General features: G+C 45.4%; 1 protein-coding gene across 1 annotated transcript in view; it reads left to right on the forward strand.

Moving 5' to 3' along the window:
• Positions 1-7,854: 7,854 nt before the first annotated feature.
• Positions 7,855-19,141, forward strand: part of DUT (deoxyuridine triphosphatase) — a 31,091-nt gene continuing 19,804 nt past the window's right edge. The window contains exon 1 of the mRNA XM_085644211.1: positions 7,855-8,186. Coding sequence (XP_085500337.1) covers positions 8,023-8,186 — 164 coding nt within the window. The 5' untranslated portion in view covers positions 7,855-8,022. The remainder of the gene's footprint in view (positions 8,187-19,141) is intronic.

Raw genomic sequence — 19,141 nt, forward strand, 5'->3', positions numbered from 1 at the left:
CACTGATGCTCTGCATCCTGATCTATTTGATTGACTGCTGGCAGGAGGTAGGATCCAGGGGGCCAGCTAACAAAGGCTGGCTAACACATCTGTGTTTTAGTAGTTCAACTAACTTCCTATGGCTGTTATTAATCAATACAATGAATGCTTCAATCATTTTGAGCTGCCTACACTCCAGGCCTGTAGTGTACTGATTCTGAGAACTGTGCAGTCACGCTGTCTGACTCTGCCCTGTTTTCACCTGCCTGCTCTTAGCCCCTTTTAGTTCAATGACGAGTGCCTCGTTGCTCAAATGGGTGTAATTTCTGATATTTATGTTTCCCTCATCTCCATCAACTAATTTTGCTCACGAGCAAGTGTCACTCATGGTTGTTGAAATGTCACTCATAATTACACTCAAATTATGAAAATGTCACACATAGCATTCTAAAACCTTGGCAGGTATGATGGTGCGGCCGGGTGGCAGCACCGGCGCGGGCGACCGGGCACCATTATTTTTTGTAACGCTGGCCCTCCTGCAGCCCAGTGACACACTGGGCTGCAGGAGTGTGATGTTACCAAAAATAATGGCGCCTGGCCCGCGAGGTGCAGGCCGTACTGGTGCCGGTGCTGAATTTGCCACGGTGCAACTCAAATCACTTTTTAAACGTGTGCATTTGTTATTTAGAATTTGTTTCTATATAATGATTTCATTCTATCAATAAGATCTTGAGTTCACTTTGGACAGGCCAAGGCCAGAGTATAATGCATAAAAAAATTAAGCACGTTTTATCACGTTATGTGCCCCACAAAGCTTGCAAACTAGCAGAGCTACTTGCACAAGGATCTTGAGTGCTGCAGACATTCGCTACACAAAGTAGCCTTGCTCTTCGTGCGTTTCGACACTACGTCCAGCAAGGAATGCTTTCTTGCAGCCCGGTCTCTTTAAATTCACCAACTGGGAACAACTGATTTACTAACCAAAAATGTTGACCCAGTAATTAGCTGCAGCACCTGTGAGCAGCTGGTCAAGGTGGGGAGGGGAGAGAGGGCCCAGAAGATGCTGCAGAGACCTCAGTGGGGCTGCAAAGACATTATAGCTGCCACCTCCAGACCCCTCTTTGACTGTTTCTTCTGCTGCCACCCCGAAAGGTAAGTTTAAAGAAATAGAGCAATAATTTGTTTTACAGCTGGAGACGGGGGTGATGGGAGGTTTCAGTCTCCCATCACTGAACTATATTGACGTTCTTGCTTTTGGAGTTGATTTACACCTTTTAGATACAAAATGTTGCTTAAGTTAGCAGTCGGATTATGGCAGGTTTTGCTTATTTTTGGTATCCTCAAAGTGTCGGTATGATAAATTAATTGGGGAAGATGTCGATGTTTGTTAAAGTACAACTCAGGCTGTGTGAAATATTGGTACTTAGAGGAATGCTACGTAAGGTCTTTTTTAGGGGTAAGGGTTTCAGTTGGTTATGCGAAACTTGAGAGGAAGAGCGGTGTTTGTGATGCAACTCCGCCTAGAAGTTGGTTTAGTACCTCTGGTGAATGTGAAGTGAGCTAGCCCCCATTGCATGAACAGCAATGTTGTTGTTTTGCATTGAGGGGGGGCGGGCAGTATAGAATGCCTTCATTGACAGCGCATTGTGGCGGCATATTTGTGGGGTTTCGCTCTTTTCTGTGTGTGCTTTGGGGGTTATTTCTGAGAAACGCCTCTTCGGAGAGTTGCAGCTAAAGCCACTTGTGTGGGCTACGTCTCTGGGAGTACTGTGCTGGTATTGTTATTTTACCTTTTTGGCGGGAGTCGATATTAATGTTGTTTGGAAGGATCAAGTATTGGTGTGAGGCTCACCCTTTATGTGGGTCTTTGTCTGGGTGAACTGCAGAGCTTTGGTGACATTGTGGTGGTTGTGCACTGTCTGCGAATATACATTTTTCGGGGCAGTGTCAGTCATATGTATAGGGTGACAACTTTTCCAGTTTTGATTTGCCATACCAGTGCATTCTGGGAGCTGTAGTCTAGGTTAATTTTAGTTCAACCAATTGGTTGAACACACTAGCTACTAATGTAAATGCAAAGCCCAGGTCTGAAAAAGTCATTCTCCCCGAAACTTGCAGGGATCTTGTCGCCTTACATATGTAGCATCAACGGGCAGTGTCTCAGAAAGGAAGAACTCTTCCTTGGTGTATTTGAGGGATGCAGTTCTTTTGAAGAAATGTCTGCAAAGCGCTATGCTTCTGTTGGGATCTGTGTGAGGTGTCACAATTTTGATCATAATGTAACCTCCAGCTCCATAGGGGCATAGTCGGTGTGAAGTGCTGCTCTTTAGGCAGGAATGGGTGTGGAGACTATGCATGTGTCGTAAAGTGCACTGAGTGTGCCAGGGCTGGTGATTCAAATGCTACTAGTGGGCCTGCAGTAGGTATTTTCTTGTCTAACCATCCAAACCTGCCTTTGCTAGGCTGTGTATTCCTTGTCTGGAATTTGAGTGACAGAGGCTGGGGAATTCCAGGGGGCTGGGGAATTCCCAGAGACAGGGTGAGCCAGCACAGGGCTGAATAGAGAGATCTGTATCTAGATGGGAGGGAGGAGTTGCACCTGGGACCTGAAAAGGACAGTGCCTGCCCCCCACAGTGCTGGCTCCACCCCCTGTGGTGCGTCCGATGTCTCCGCCCTGCACTGTGAAAGGAGAGAAGGAATCATGTCAACAAAGTGCTCCAGGGCTGTGCTTTCCCTCCACAATGCTGGCTCCACCTCCTGTGGGGCGTCTGATGTTTCTGCCCTGCACTGTGAAAGGAAAGAAGGAGTCATGTAAACAGAGTGCTCCAGAACTGGTTTGGACTGGGCAAAGGCCCCTCTGCCCTGAGAGGACAAAGGATTTGGGGGTATAAATATTGGGAACCTGATCCCAAGAATTTAGATCATCCTGGAATCAAGAAGGAACCTCCGCCAAGGAGAAAACTGGAAGACTGAAGAAGGAGGACTGACCTGCTGTAAGGCTGACCTGCAGTTGTTTTGCTGCCAAGGAGAGGGGAAGGACTTTGCTGTGGGCTGTGTCCCCTGGCTTGAAGGACTCTCCACGGGCACTGGAATGGATCATCTCCTTCCTCGCCGGAAGAACACAGAGAGTCCGCCTACCCCCGTTCAGATCCGAGGCCACCGAAGTCATCTGCGGCGTACCACAAGGATCATCACTCAGCCCCACCCTCTTCAACGTCTACATGAGCCCCCTCGCAGCCATCGCACGCAAACACAACCTCAACATCATCTCCTACGCCGATGACACCCAGCTGATCCTCTCCCTCACCAACAACCCTGCCACCGCCAGAACCAACCTACACAAAGGGATGAAAGACGTAGCCGAGTGGATGACGAACAGCCGCCTGAAACTGACCTCAGATAAGACGGAAGTCCTCATCCTGGGATCATCACCCTCCGCCTGGGACGACTCCTGGTGGCCCCCTGCCCTTGGCAGCGCACCCAAACCAACAGACCACGCACGCAACCTGGGCGTCGTCCTGGACTCCTCCCTCTCCATGACCAGACAAGTCAACGCCGTCTCCGCATCATGCTTCAACATCCTACGCATGCTACGTAATATCTTCCGGTGGATCCCCACCGAAACCAGGAAGACGGTCACCCAGGCCCTCGTCACCAGCCGACTGGACTACGGCAACTCCCTCTATGCCGGAACCACAGCCAAACTCCAGAAACGACTCCAGCGCATCCAGAACGCCTCATCCTGGACATTCCCCGACACAGCCACATCTCCGTACACCTGAGAAACCTGCACTGGCTCCCCGTCAGCAAGAGAATCACGTTCCGACTCCTCACCCACGCACACAAAGCTCTCCACAACCAAGGCCCAAGATACCTCAACGACCGCTTGACCTTCTACACTCCCACCCGCCAGCTTCGATCAACCAGCCACGCCCTCGCCGCCGTCCCCCGCATCCGAAGAGCCACAACAGGAGGAAGATCCTTCTCCTACCTGGCTGCCAAGACGTGGAACTCCCTCCCCATCCACCTCCGCCTGACCCAAGACCACCTCTCCTTCAGGAAGCAACTCAAGACCTGGCTGTTCGAGCAGTAGCGGACCCCCCTCCCCCAAGCGCCTTGAGACCCTCCGGGTGAGTAGCGCGCTATACAAATGTTTGATTGATAGAGCTGGCCTCCTGTTAAGAAGTCCCAGGAACAAAAGGACTTCACCCCCAGCTTCCCCCTGAACTCTGCTGTGTGAGTTCTGCCCTTCCTAGAGTGCTTGATACAATTGTGGGGCCTCTGGAAGTTGTGCCTACTGTTGGGAAGCTGACCAAGATAAAAGAAGTAAAAGATCTGCAACATTTTCACGCAACGCCGGCTTAGCGAGAAAATTTCTGTTGCCGCGAAGATCGTTGCAGCGCCTGTCGCCGCTGCAACGTCAACGCCACGTCCATCTTCAGAGCGCATCGCCCCCGGAGCGGGAAGATTCCCGTCGCTGCGAGTATCGTCGCAGAGCCTGCCGCCGCTGAGTGAGATCGTCGCACCGCTCGTTAGCGGGCCGCATTTTGTCGCAGCGAACATCGTCGCAGAGCCATCGAAGATCGTCGCATCGTGTCTTTGCGAGTAAATTTCTACCGGAGAAGCAACGCCTTGGAATCCATACAAGTATTGCCTCACTCCCCATACAGACCGGATTCGTCGCACACGCCCGCTGTGTAGTTTATATAAAAGTACTTTATTTATCTACACTGGTGTGGAGTCCATTTGTGGTGTTTTCACTGTGTTACTGTGAGTGTTGGTACAAATACTTTACACATTGCCTTTGATAAGCCTGTCTGCTCGTGCCAAGCTACCAAGGGGGTGAGCAGGGGTGATCTAAAGAGTGTACCTCCTTACCCTGACTAGAAGTAAGGGTCCCTATTTGGGCAGTGGTACCTACGTCTGCCAACTAGAAACCCCCAGATCTAACACACATGCACGTTAATTGTCCCTTTTTTCCACATTTACGGCAATCCTTTCCCACTGCAAAGCATTGTTTCGAGTCTGCCAAGTGATAATTGTTACCACACCTAAAACAGACTTGAGATGATTTCCCTTGCACATTCAAGGGTGTGTAGTTTTTCCAACCACCATTCTTGATACAACTGCCGCCGGCTAGCTGAGATTTGACCCTTATTGCATTAACTTGATCACAATCATCCACCAGTGCTGTAAGTTCAGCGACTTTGTTATCTGAATTGGAAATCCTCATTTCCCGCATACATCTTTTGGATTCCTCCACCACCTTTGCAATAGCTAACGCCTCTTTCAAAGTGGGTTTACTGGCTGACCACAATCTCTCCTGATTTTTTTTTACTGTTCCACTGGATGATCAATTGGTCCCTAATCATCTTTTGCATCATCTGTCCAAATTGACACTTAGCAGACAACTCTATTAGTCTACCTACAAAATCATCAATTGTCTCTGAATTCTGTTGAGGCTGCGTGTAAAATTTGTGGCGTTGCATCACCACATTCACCTGTTTTGTAAATCTTGTTTGCAAACGCAGCACAACCTCCCTGTAGACATCACCAATGACCTTACCTTGAGTGTCAGGAACAGGTGATAAGTACTTGAACACGTGCTGGCCCTCCTTTCCCAGAGGTCCCAACAATAAAGTTTTTTTCCTGACAGCAGGAAACCTGGCGCCTTCCAAAGCCAAAATATAGTTTCTTTATTTAATGCATTTTTATATAGCGCTGACTTTACCCGAAGGTGTCAGAGCGCTGCACAATAGAACCAGTTACGTTACATGAGAGAAATGGTACAAAATAGAACGTTACAAAAATAAATAGGAGACTAGAAGAGGTAGGGTAAAACCATATAGGCAATAACACAATATCAAACACAGCAATCAAGGGTGGGGAATGAACAAGAAAATATTACAAATTTACAATGACTAACTAACTTCTTAGAGGGGTCTGAGAATGAGGGTATTAGTTCTGAAAGTGTCTTTGGAAGAGAAGCGATTTGAGGTCAGCTTTGAAAATCTGGATGGAGGTGGTGGCACGGAGCAATGGCGGAAGCGAGTTCCAGATTCTCACCACATTACCTGAAAACGATTGAGCAATCGATTTTTCGCTTTTGAAGGAGTGGGGGCTCAAGCAGAAACTTTTCCACATTCCGAGAAGGTCTCGAGCCTCCTGACATTTTCAGTTTAATCGCCAGGTAACGAGGGGAGAAAGTGTACAAGGTTTTATGGGTGATGCAGGCAGTTTTGTAAATAGATCTTTCCTCATGGGAAGCCATCGAAGAGAAGACAGGATAGGAGTGATGTGGTCACTTCGTTTGGACCCTGAAATAAATAGTTCTCAAAACAATCCACCCACTCTTTCCATTCTATGGGAGGTTCACCAGGCAACATTAGGAAAGGAGGTTGTGTGACAATTGCCCTGGTCACATCCATATTTCTACCTGAAATGCTGGCACAAAATCAAAGGAGCAGCACCAGGCTCACTAAATGAATTACTATGAAATGAACTTAACCGAAAAAAAGACTGTGCAGCTTTGATTTATTTAAAGGAGTGCCTGGCTAGCTTGGCCTTAGAAGCTCTCTGGGACACAATCGGGGTCCATAAAACCTTTAAGGAACTTGTCAATAAAACAGTAAAAATTATATCTAATCTCAAAGACAAAGCCTCCCTCTCCGAAAGAGCACATGGATGGTTCGTCATTCAGAGCTATAAAAACTGCTCCCCACAAACCTATCAAGGGACTTGATTCACCAGGTCTATAAAAGAAAAATTTCTAAACTTCAGGCTGGGCGTTCTACCTATATTGCCTTGGAAACGGCTACAGTCCAAAACTTCCTGCATTCTGTGTGCAAAGGCTAAGGAAGATATTTTACACATTGCCTGTAGATGCAAATGCTTAGACAGGGAAAGAAGATCTACATTAAAACCCGCTTTTAACAGACTACGTATCAGAACTTGTAGACAGGTAGTCAAGGCCTGCTTTGAAGGAGAGGATATTCGGCTGGTCTGCTGTCTAGTACGCTTCCTCGACGAGGCTGGGAAAGAAACTAAAGGCGACAGAGAAAGAACATAACATTGAGCCAAATGACAGCAACTCATAACCTCCTGCCTATTTTTATATATATTTTAAAAAGTAGTTTTAACTGGAAAGGGCTAACTATTGTTTTAATATTTCAATCTGATGGTTTTTTAAAGTGTAAAGACCTCTGCATACTGCAAGACGGCCTTAGCTTTTTACAGGAATGAAATATTGATGTGATAACACTGTCTGTTTCATTTAGCAAAGCACACATTGCCTGCATCATTTTATTATGTCATTTCTTTCTCTTTTATGCAATGGTTTTTATTAACTAAGCATATAATAAAATATTACCTTACATCCATTATGGAACGCAAATAGAAATGTAATTGCAGATCAATTAACTGAAAACTACTGCTTAGCTTTCCTTCCACTGGGTGGCAGTGTTTCCCCAAAAATGAAAACACACTGCAGGCAAAGGTGCCTCATAGGTGCGTCAGTCCCGTGTTCTTGATTACTGACTCACCAAAAGCCCCAGAATCGCACAGGAACACAGAGGAACACTGTCACTCACTTTCCCCACCCGAGCCTTTCTCCCTTGCTCACGCAACTGCCCCAAGACAACCTTCCTACCATAATACACCGCCGTCCCCTCCAAACAGCCTGGCAGAGGCAGCCACCAACTTTAACATTTCAGACAATGTTTACACGCCACAAAGGCACGTGCGGTCTCCGCAGCCAATGAGAGCTTCAAACTGTAGTACAACGCGCTACCATTGGTTGTTCTACCTACTCCAATCTTTAATCATTGTAGTACATAATACTAGTCCCACCCACTTTGAGGTGATGTTCAACCGTTGGATTGGATGGGTCATGAACCGGAAGAATTTGAGATTCGCGCCTAAAGCCCTGCGTTATAATATAAACTAAAACTGCCAAGGCTTTGTAGTTCGCGGGCGGCCCAGGAAGGGAGCACCCAGGTGATTTTTAAGCGTTTTACTTCCATACCCATTTTAAATATTGAATTATGCCTTGCTCCGAAGAAACCCAAGGTTGTTCCCCGGGAAAGCGCGCCAGAGAAGACAATTGCCAAGTGTCGCATGGAGTTGTGCTGCGCTTTGCAAAACTTTCCGAACACGCAACAACGCCGAGCAGGGGATCCAGTAAAGCAGCAGGATATGATCTGTACAGGTAACTATAACCTACGTGATTTGGATGGTCAGATATCCATTATCTTTGTACAGAAGATTTCCTCAGAATGGAGGTTCTCCGCGCATGAAAACACCGTTTGTTCATGGTAAGAGGTGGGGGGCACTTTAAGGGCTCTCCTCTATAGCCCCGATTTCCAAAACGTTTTTGTTAAAATGTCATCCGTCGGAGGTTTTTTTTTTTTAATTTAATAAATTTGGCGGGAAGGTGTGGGCGGGGCCTCCGGTGTCTGCAACTTACTAATGACTTCGCAGGACACGTGCGCGTGGAGACACTATACGTCTGTTAGGGAGCTATGGGCCGAGTAGCTGGGTACATTTTTGGATTGAATTAATTAACCAAGTTTGTGTGATTTAATATCTTACAAAAAAATGATTAAAATATCCTCCAATATAAAAAACATTAAAACGCTATAATCACAATTACTTTCATGCTTCTAATACAATATCGAATATATAAAAAAAAAATAGAATACATTATTATTTCCCTCATTTTTTTTATCCACAGTGCTCATACATTTTACAAATGCAGCAATCATGAATATATCTTTTAAGGTTTAGAAATGCCATCATTAACCATATTTTCTAAGTCAAGTCATCTTAGAATGTAACTCGGATAGATTACTCATGTCGCTAATGAGTATCGAGTCATACTGCGTTTGGTTTCCGTATGTTTACCACATGGAGTAATTCACGACTGCTCATTGCTATTTTCGAAATACGTTTACAGAAGGAACAACTCTTATTCACTTGGGGTAAAACAGTCATAAATTCTGAAACACTAATGGAAAAGGTCAGTATTCATAGATACTGCTCTGTAACTACATACTGCCGTAAAACCCAAAAGAAAAAGTTCATGAAACTTACTAGGTAGTTCTACTAATTTGAAAATATTGGTGGAACTTAAAAACGTGCTCTATACAGGGTGACCACATCAATAGAATATTGACTGGCCTACTTGCAAGGAGACCATTGAATTGGATGTAGTCCAGTGGGTGCGTTTTAACTATGGAATTACATATCTGTTTTACAACTACATGTACTATTCTGTAATTGAACGCTCTTCTAGAGTAGGCAGGTAAACAACCCAATTTCATTTTATCTCTCGAGGGTAGTCCCTTAAGCTCGCCGTCATAATCATTTCCTCTCTCCCCTCCCCCTGCTGCCTCTCGTTAAACTTGTTTGCATAACGATTGTTGCAGTTTCCCTTTATTTGCAGAACTTCAAGTACAGAAAGCAAAAGAAAGCAGCATAATTGGAACGTCACAGGAAATTGCGTCATATCTGTTAAGCCATATACTCAAATCGGCACTTTTTGTTTTTGTGAAAAAGCTAATAGGCCCGTGTAAGCGGTTAAACTGCAATAAAAACTAATTTGTAAGAAAAAGCAATATGCCCCAGAACGCAAAGAAAAATCCCGGTCTGGATGTACTACTCGCGCATTGACCTGGGAAATATGAGAGCGCGGGCAAGGTTTGGTAACGAGCTACAGAAGGGTTTGGTAGCAGCTGTTGAAGCTGCAAAGGATTCAGTACCTTTAATTGCACACCCTGACCATTCATTGGTCCATTCTGACTAGACTGGCATGGGCTGCTGTTCAACGCGACACGCTGGGTTTATCCTGGGCACCTTAATACTGACTTAGTAAGTACTAAACTCTGGCACCAATCAGTGCCACTCTTTCGCACAATTCTGTGATCCTGGGCATATTTCTTTGTCACTGTTCTCTCTTAACTATGAAAGTATGTAGAAAAAAAGATGAGCACAAGTACCCATCTACCAAATCTCAATAAGATCGCTCGCTGGGATGATGCAACTGTTGCAGTAACCTGGGAGGACACTGTTGAATAATTATTACGTGACCCGGCCTTTCATCTTCACTGTCCAAAAATGATCCCAATTCAAAACAGTGCCTAATCACGAGACTTGGCCGCACCCCTGGATAGCTCTCCCAGCCGTACCAACCCTCCTGAGGCCGGTTTTACAGCCAGTTAGATCGCGCCATGCGCAGGCTTCTTAGGCCCCGGAACAGCCTCCCTAAGCTCTGAAGACCGGAGTAAGACTTCCTGTTCTGAGAGGCCTGAAAATTCACTTCATTTCTCCCTGCGACTAGGGACACAGACATACCACCGTCCCTGAGCTCCGGCAGCCTCCCTTTGAACACCAAGCAGGAGAGATGCCAACACCAGACCCAACCGGACGAGAACATCCTGGTCCTAACCTCGGCTTTTCCGTTTTACCCACAGCGGTGTCTCGGAGAATTGCCCAAAACACGAAGTGTGACGCTAGGGGTGGGCGGAATTTGCGTAATCGCGTTACGCGAATCTCCGCGAAACGGTAAAAATCTCTGCGAATATGCAGAAATTCCGCAAACACGCGGAATTGCTTGTTCGCGATGCTTTTTTCCTGTTGCGTGCTCGGGGAGAAATATCTTGCGAACACGCATTTTGAGAACGCGAACAAGAGAATTTCGCGAAGTTGTGGAAAGCAGAATTTTGGACAATTTTGCGTTCTCCGGAACGCGAAATTACCAAAATTCCGCAAGCAGAACGGAATTTACCGCCAAGGCCTACTCCTAATACTAAAGTATGCGGTATGGCCCACAAATATTTAAAACACATCCACGCTGAGGTGAACCACTTTCTCGCCTGACACTGGCAGTATTTCATGGAAGTGCTGCGTATCCGGAGCTTTGGAAGAACAGAGTGAAGGAAGGTATCCTCTTCTTCAAAATATGCAGTGGGTGTGCATTTTCCAGGAGCGTGTTTTGGACAGAGCCTCGGCTGCTCGGTATCAGCGCTCTGGCTCCGGCGGGGCGAGATGCAGGCTGGGTGGCGGAGCCAGGCGCGGGTGGGTCAAGTACAGGTTGCAGAGCAGGAAGGAGGAGCGAGGGGAGGCCGGTCACTCCTTGTCTTCTGTCCAGGGAAGGGAATGCTGGGGCCGCTCCCATCAGCGTGGTATGTCTGTGTAAACCTCATTAGGCAGCCTGCAAGGGCTGACAGACTGCAGACCTTTGCATCTTTGTACAAATCATTCTTCCCGCTATTAAATAAGTAAAAAAACCTCATGTATTAATAATATGTGGACGTTTTTGTGGCAGGGCGAAGACGTGTAATCCCTTATCCTTTGATCTTGAGCAGAGTGAGGGGAGGAGTGCACATACAGGCGACGGCAGTGGGGGCAGCTTGTTTTTTGTGTGCATTGTCGTCTTGGCTGCCGTGCTCCCTTTCTCTGCAGGGGGAGGCGGCGCGTGCTTCTCTGATTCATGGTGCTATTGATAAAGTGATGCGTAGTCTGAGGAGCACTGAAGTGAATCGAAGCAGCGGTTCGTTACTGTAGCTTTGTCGAGGGAGATTAAGAATGAGTCGTAGGACAAAAAAATAAAACTGGATGCAGTACTTTGACGATCTGCGAAGTAGTGATAGGTGTGCAGACTGCAGCAGCGATACTGTATCATTTTTTTTTTTAATATAAACTTTTATTGGCATTTCAGAAAAAAGAAACATGTAACGTCTTTGATGCGCATAGACCATTCATTATCTCTTCCAACTGGAAGCGGTACTGTATCATGTGTTTTGTTGGTCTCGCGTTAGCCAAGACCTTTTGACTTCACTAAATTGTATCATATAGGTATAGAGGCTTTGAGCCAGCTTTTTCATCAATTGATCTGTTGTCATTTTTCTAATTCCCACTACAACGTATTGATTCAGCCTAGGTTAGCCATTGGCTAACTTCAGGTCAGGGTGAGTGATGGGGTTGTGTCCTCTCACATGGAGCATACCACACACAAAGTAGTTCCATTAAGTACTAGGGACTACTACGGCAATGTGTGCTTTTTGTGACCAAAAATATTTTTGCTTTTAGCCAATGTTTCCTTTCATATTTTATGAGGGTCTGGCAGCTTCCACAAAAATAACGTTTGCCAACAAGCATTGGCATAGCCAATAGGTCTCGCCTTTGGGACCTTGTAAGTGTTTAGTTATCCAGCACAATATTTTTGGTGCAACATCAACTGTTGCATGGCTAAACACTTGTAAGGTCCCAAAGGCAAGACCTATTGGCTATGCCAATGCTTGTTCCCTTTGTCACTGATATGCCCCTGTCTGAAAAATCTATAAAGCAGCGGGAATAGCGTGAGTTAGTCTGGCAGCCTATTCAAGGTGCCCTGCCTGGCAGCTACAACGGGCCTCCCCCTCGTGCTTCACCTGCGAGTACAAAAAGTGAGACGGTTGTCGTCGTGTAGCTGCTCATTGTGAGCATAGCTTCATCCTAGACGACATTAAATGCTTGAATTGGTTAGCTGTGTCTAAACGCATCCACTTCAATTCCTATCGGAAAAATACATTTTCTGACCACTGTTTTCTTTACGTGTCTCCTGATTTCAGATGTATTCAATGTGATCCTTACTTTTTTATTTTTTATTATTGCTCTTCCTATGACGACGTTCATTTCAGTATAGTCTAAAAGTTATTTATCTCCCAAACCTCACTGTTTTTATGAACATATACCAAGAGACATAAGTGTTATTTTCAACCTATTTCTTGGGGGTGCCGAGGGAGGGGAGAATGGGAAATGGAGAGCTCCATATACTTTGCAATTCACGATCTTTGCCTGTATATTCTCTGGGACTAAATGTGCCTTATTGTGACAGCATAGTTTACCTTTGCATCGCCTAGCAAGCCGGACAAGTTTTTTTGATTGTTGGTGTGCTTTTCAAAATGCCCCTCACTACGTCTCTGGTGACACTTTGCCTAGTACAGGACTTGAATGTCAACTGGTTTCACATGACACAGCATATGGTGCTCTGTTTTTCCATTCCTTTCAGGAAGCTGTCTGGCGGCACTTATTCACCCAAATATATGTCCTACTTTCTGCAAAGTAATTTGTCGGTGACTAGTTCTTGTTTCAATTCTAGGTGATGCACATGCTTTGTGTGTGCTATTGCCTTGTATATTAAGATTCACTTATCACCTTGACAATTTACTGCCCCACACAGTAGTTCATCCACTTTGGGAATGATAACATAAGCCTACTACCAAAAGGCGGGATAGTTGTTTAACACTACCGTACGGTATGTCCTTAGAAAACCTCATTAGAGAAGACCCTTCACACACATTATTATTTTTTCTCCAACCATGACACTGTACTAAAACATCACTGACTGTGGGCAGTGACTTAAACAACCTGAGCATCTCAGTCTACGCTTGGATTCTTGCATGATCACACAGCCTCCTTACAAGAGAATTTTATAGTTACAAGGGAGCTCTAACCAACACATCCTAATAATCAATATGCTAAAACTGCCTTGCACAGCAAGTTTTGCTTCCACAGACTTAAGCTACCTGAGGTCAGTTGTGTTGTATCGCATGTGCTTCAACTCATGGAGTAATTATAAGAATTTTGGGCACGATTTAGTATGTCGGGCGGACTGCCACTGGTGGCAGTCCATCCAACAGCCAGGATAGTTGCATGACAGCTGCATTACAATGCTGTTGGTGGGACAGACTGACACCTCCGACAGGCTCAAGAAACCCGCCAGAGTGTAGGTTGGACCGTAATCTGTACAATGGTGGGCAGTTCTTTCTCCGGCACTGCCATAGCGATTAAGATGTTCCTCTCAGACTGCCTTTTCATGGTGGTCCATCTTCCCTGTAAAGGCTGTCGGAAAGGTATTTTGGTGGGCCCCAAACAGGGCCTTCTTCCCCCATAGGCCTCTGCCATGTGACCCATGGTGCACCCTGCCCCCCTCAACATCCATGCACTGGTGCCTGGCCCACAATGAATGGATGTTCACAAACATCCCTTTTTAGGTCTCGTGAGCCAAAGGCTCGAAGAGACATTTTATATGTGGGATTTTCAAAGTGCTACCCACAGTTCTGGCTGGCCTAAACCTTGAGTGCACGATCACATGCACGTGCACAGCTGCTCCCACTCCCCCTCCCTTCTCTATAGCTTTCGCTTTGATCCTTGCATTCCCCCCCTCCCTTCTCACCCAGCCCTTTGATGCTCTGCTCAATTACTTTCACTTTCCCCGCTTTGATGTTTGATCCTGTTTTCCTGCCTTTTTTCTACTTCTCAATCGAATAACATTAGCAAGCCTTACTGCTCCTCACACATAAAGACCCAAAGCAGAAAGTGTTCTTCACAGCTATGACAAATTCTGAATTGTGGTAAATCGTGCAATCTTTAGTCATGAAAATATTTGTGTGGAAAAAATGTCCGTAGTTTGAGTTCATTTGATTCCTTGTCGACGTTGCATATTAAGCTGTTATGTGGCCGGGTGCGGTGGAGTATGATATTTTCTGCCATTACTGTACTATAAAGATTGGTCTTTGCCGCTCTTTTTAGGTTCTGCTTCTTAAGATGAATGCTTTTCCTTCCGTAATGATAATAAATGGAACGTCCATTATTTTAAAAAGGTGTCTAATGTATTTCAAAAGAGTGGTAAAATCATCACCCGTTTTTTTTTTTTTTTTTTCTGAACACATTTTATTGATTTATAACTATAACACATTCATTACAGGACAACTGCAGCAGCAGGCACATCTACACTCGCACGCCACTCAACAGTGTCAACGTTTTAATTAAAATTGAGAGTTCCATTAAGTAAACTCTAAAAGCATCATTTTTGTTTAACACCAAAGGATTTGTATTGTACAGTTGTTAGGCTTATCAATTACACTAACTAAAGTAGGTTAAACATTTTGAAGTGGAATGTCTGAAGGACTGAGACTTGGTATCATTTGGATGATTTGTGAAAGCCTTCTCATTTTGCTTCAGCGAGACAAGCTGTTCTATAGCGTACCACTGTCTGAATGAGATGCACATTTTTAATTTATCAACATAGGCCTATGTACAGTACTTTCAAGTACCACGCATTATGGGATTAGACAGGCGCATTTATGTGTAGTGGTCCGCATCGTCACACAAAAATGTTTAGTCATGCATTTATAGCGTCCCTGACACCACCGGCGCTGCGAGGCACACGCTGTGATGTAGTAGCAGCTGTATTAGTAGCGTTAGCCGCCCAATGCTGGACACGGCCCTTCTACCACTTTGAGCCTACATAGCGCCACCAGCAGTCTCTCAGTTTCATCACTTACAAATACTGTGTACTGAACACAATTGTCTATGGTCTGCCGTCGCTCCGCACGGTCACAACGACCTCATGTACCACGTGACATCCAACAACCTCCTCCAGAATGTGCTTTTCTCTGTGGCGCCAGGGTATGTGTTATCGAGCACGGCACCGTCAGTGTGTCCACAATAACAAGAAGTCCGTGATTGGGCATTGGGAAGACTAAACTTTGTTTTGTGTTTGGGCACGCCTGCCGCAGGCTTGAGTGAGTGGGGCTGGTGGCGCCCTAAACCTCATTGTGGCAGTGCTGTCCAGATATAAGAACTCTGCATAAAGTGTTGTTGGCGGAGAGGGACTGATAGCATTTGGATGTCCTAAATGTCAAAGGTTAATGTATTTTATTTACAGTTGGGCTGCGCGTGGCCCTTTGGGCTGCGCGTGGCCCTTTGGGCTGCAGGTACAGGCACACGCCTAAAACATCAAAGACATGCTTGCTGTAGGCCCCAGCACAGGGCGTGAAGTGTGTAGCAGGATTGCCACGTTTTTTTCAAGAAACATTTATTTTCCCAGTTGAAAGAATCACGCACTGAAGGCTCCAAGCTCACCAGTCATGGGCTGGAGGGAAAAGTCCTCTTGTAAGAATGTTTTTTTTTTTTTTTTTTTTTTTTTTTTTTTTTTTTTAAATGTAAAAAAAAATTCAAACCAGCGACCAAAGTAAATATCTTCACCAGCACCGGCTTTGAATCAATGGCACAGCAGCAGCACTAGGTCACCTGAGCCAGGAGTGTTGCTTACTGTGCAACTTCTTCCTAACTGGCCTGCCCTGCTGGCACTGCCAGTAAGACCTGCTGAGAGAAGCAGTGTGCTCCCATCTTGTACTGCCTGGGGCACTTAAAACGACATTGGAGTTTTTTAGGTAATCTGATAAATCTGATTTTTATTAGGTTTCATATTTATATGTTTCCCTCGTCTTCATTGCTTGATTTTGTTCGCGAGAAACTGTCACTCATAGACGTTGAAATGTCACTCATAATTACACTGAAATTATGAAAATGTCACACACCGCAATCCGAAACCTTGGCAGCTATGTATGTAATGAACCAAACTGGAGGTTGGATTTTTTTTTTTAGGAAATTAGAAGCTGAGAAGAAGAAACATGCCTGAGTTTTGGCTTTTTTCAGCCCTCAGGTTTGTAAACACAAAACCATTAATTTAGACAAGCATTGGCATAGCCAATCGGTCTCGCTTTTGGGACCTTGTATGTATTTAGTTATGCAGCACAATATCCTTGGTGCAACAACAACTGTTGCATGGCTAAACACTTATGAGGTCCCAAAGGCGAGACCTATTGGCTATGCCAATGCTTGTTTTATTTACGGCTTGTGCTCGTCCCTTTTCCAGGCCGCAGCACAAGCTACAATGAACAAGCATTTGCAATGCAATAGGTCTTGCATTTACATAAGTTTAAGCTATTGGCATTGTAAACGACTGAGTTTTATTTATGTTTTAAGAACCAAAACGTAAATGACAATGCCTTTTTATTTGTTTTTGTTTTTTAAAACCTAAATAAAACGCATTGTCGTTTACAATGCCAATAGCTTAAACTTTTGTAAATGCGAGAATCTAGCTGCTTTAGCGTTTTTTAAATTGTAACTGTATTTATGTAGTGCTTACTACCCAGGCGTTAAGCGCTTGTCTTCACACCTTCTTGAGTAACCCATCAGGGGCTCCTAAAATATGCGCACATGTATTGATCTGTTCCTAAGACGTATGGAGCATAGTGTACATGAGACCCTTGTATCTAGTTTCTGTCCTTTGCTATGAAAGAGGTTTACGGGTAAAGGGGTGGGGAGCATGGTTTCATTAATGCCTTCAAAAACTTACTTTCTGGTGAAGTCTGTAGACCAGAAACTGTTTTGTTTCTTTGAACCCATTGACAGATGTGCGTTTCTCAGCACACGAGACAAGAAGGCTGCCCGCGTCATCGCCCTCTTCAGTAATGATAATTTACGTTAGTGTGTCCCAGAATCCCAGGAAGAATGCCTGGGGGTCGCGAGGGAGTGCTTTATTATTGTGCGCGTTGCTGCTCATGCAGTGAGTGTTTGCGCTCTCAGCCACAGCCCGTCTGTCTGGGGCCTCTTCCTGTTTGCGAGCCTCTGAGGAGATAGCTTGGTGGCCTGACCGGCTGCACGGTGGGGAGCACGACAATTACAGAGGGCCAGTCGCTGGCAGAGGTAACAAGGCATGGTTGCCCTGGTAGTGTTTAAACTGCGCTTTGAAAGTGCTCAACGAAATAGAAACCAGCTCCGAGGTGCCAACTAACAGCATCACGGCACTCCAGGATTATTCAGACACTCCTTATAACACGCACTGTTGATGAATGTGCGGAGCGAGGAGGTGCCAGCAGTGCATCACGCGCTAGTGAGCCTCCTCAGCCTGGCGCGTGTCTGCTGAGCAGCGGCGCCCTGTGCCAGTGACATGTTCTGTTTCCAGCCTTGTGCCCTTTCCCATCCGGATGCCAACTCGCCAGCCGTCAAATTCAACACACTAGTGACTCGGACAGCGTGTGTGCATGATCCCTCTTCCACCAACCTCCAGCCTCATGCTGTGTCTCTGCCTCACAGATATTTTGCACAAACAAATAAATCATAATATAGGTAGTGCAACTTATTATTGCAATAATACTTGCACTAACAGAGTGCTTTTACATAGCGCTTCCGCAGCACTATGGCCGTTTTGAAGTTCTATAAATAAAATGTGTAACTGTTACCCGATTTTATTATGCATTTCACAACTGTGAAACACATGAACACAAACTCTGCAGATGAGTAAATTTTTCAAAAACTTAATTTGCGGCTTCCAAACGATGGCTCGTTCAGGCTGATGGATATTTTATTTACTAGCATTTAGCACAAAATCTGTCCCACTGGTGCGTGTCATAAAACCGAAGCAAATATCTGCCTTTATGGAGAAGCGGATTCTGATGCAAATGTGTAAAGAAGAAAATGTAACACTTGCACGCAGCTTTGATAACCAGTGGTGCGCGTGCACCACAGAGGAGCAGAGGGAGGGAGCGCAGCAGCGAGGCGAATGCATGCTGCTGCACGTGCTAGCCACCGATGGGAATGGGCAGAGCAAAGGCGGGACATGCGCCCGCCTTTGCCCAATTGCGAGCTGGCTTTAAAAAAAAAAGATGCAAAATCTAATGGCAGCCGCGGAAATCAAAACCACACGTACGAGCAGCTTTCAGAACCCCATACATAAGGGCTCTAGCTGCGCGAGCAGTGCTAGGCACTGTAACGGAGGCGTGAGCCCTAAAAAAAAGGGGTGTTTACGACCACCTGCATGGCAGTCCTATCCTAACTAGGCTGTTGGGACCACCAATTCCTTGTCGGACCATTTAGAGCCCGAAACTATGGCCACTGCTATCGTAATGAGCCCCTTTGTTTTTAACCTTTTTCTTAGTGGATATTCAGGTGCTGAGAAACTGCAGCGCTTATTTTGGAAGAGCTTGCAATGCCCCTTTCAAATACAAAGGCTTGTTAAATTATAGGCTCCTACCTGCCAATAGACCCGATTCAGGCGAGACTCTATGTTTTTTGAAGCACAAAACTGCTTAATTTTGGCTGTCTCCCTTCTTAAATTGCCTCTGCTTCATAAAAATCAATTGGAAAATTATTTTTTTTATTTAAAAAAACAGCATCTGCTCCTAATCTCTTATATTGTTGGTGTATGTAGGCTTTGTTCCTCCTTATTTCTGCGAGTTTCCAGCAAATAAGACTTTAATTGTTTGTTTCTGCTGTACCTTTGTTAGTTGGTGGTCCTTGCCTTTGCTATTTGCATGCAGTATTTTTTATCTG

This window comes from Triturus cristatus, chromosome 3_1, assembly GCF_964204655.1.
Source record: "Triturus cristatus chromosome 3_1, aTriCri1.1, whole genome shotgun sequence".
Classification (NCBI taxonomy): Eukaryota; Metazoa; Chordata; class Amphibia; order Caudata; family Salamandridae; genus Triturus; species Triturus cristatus.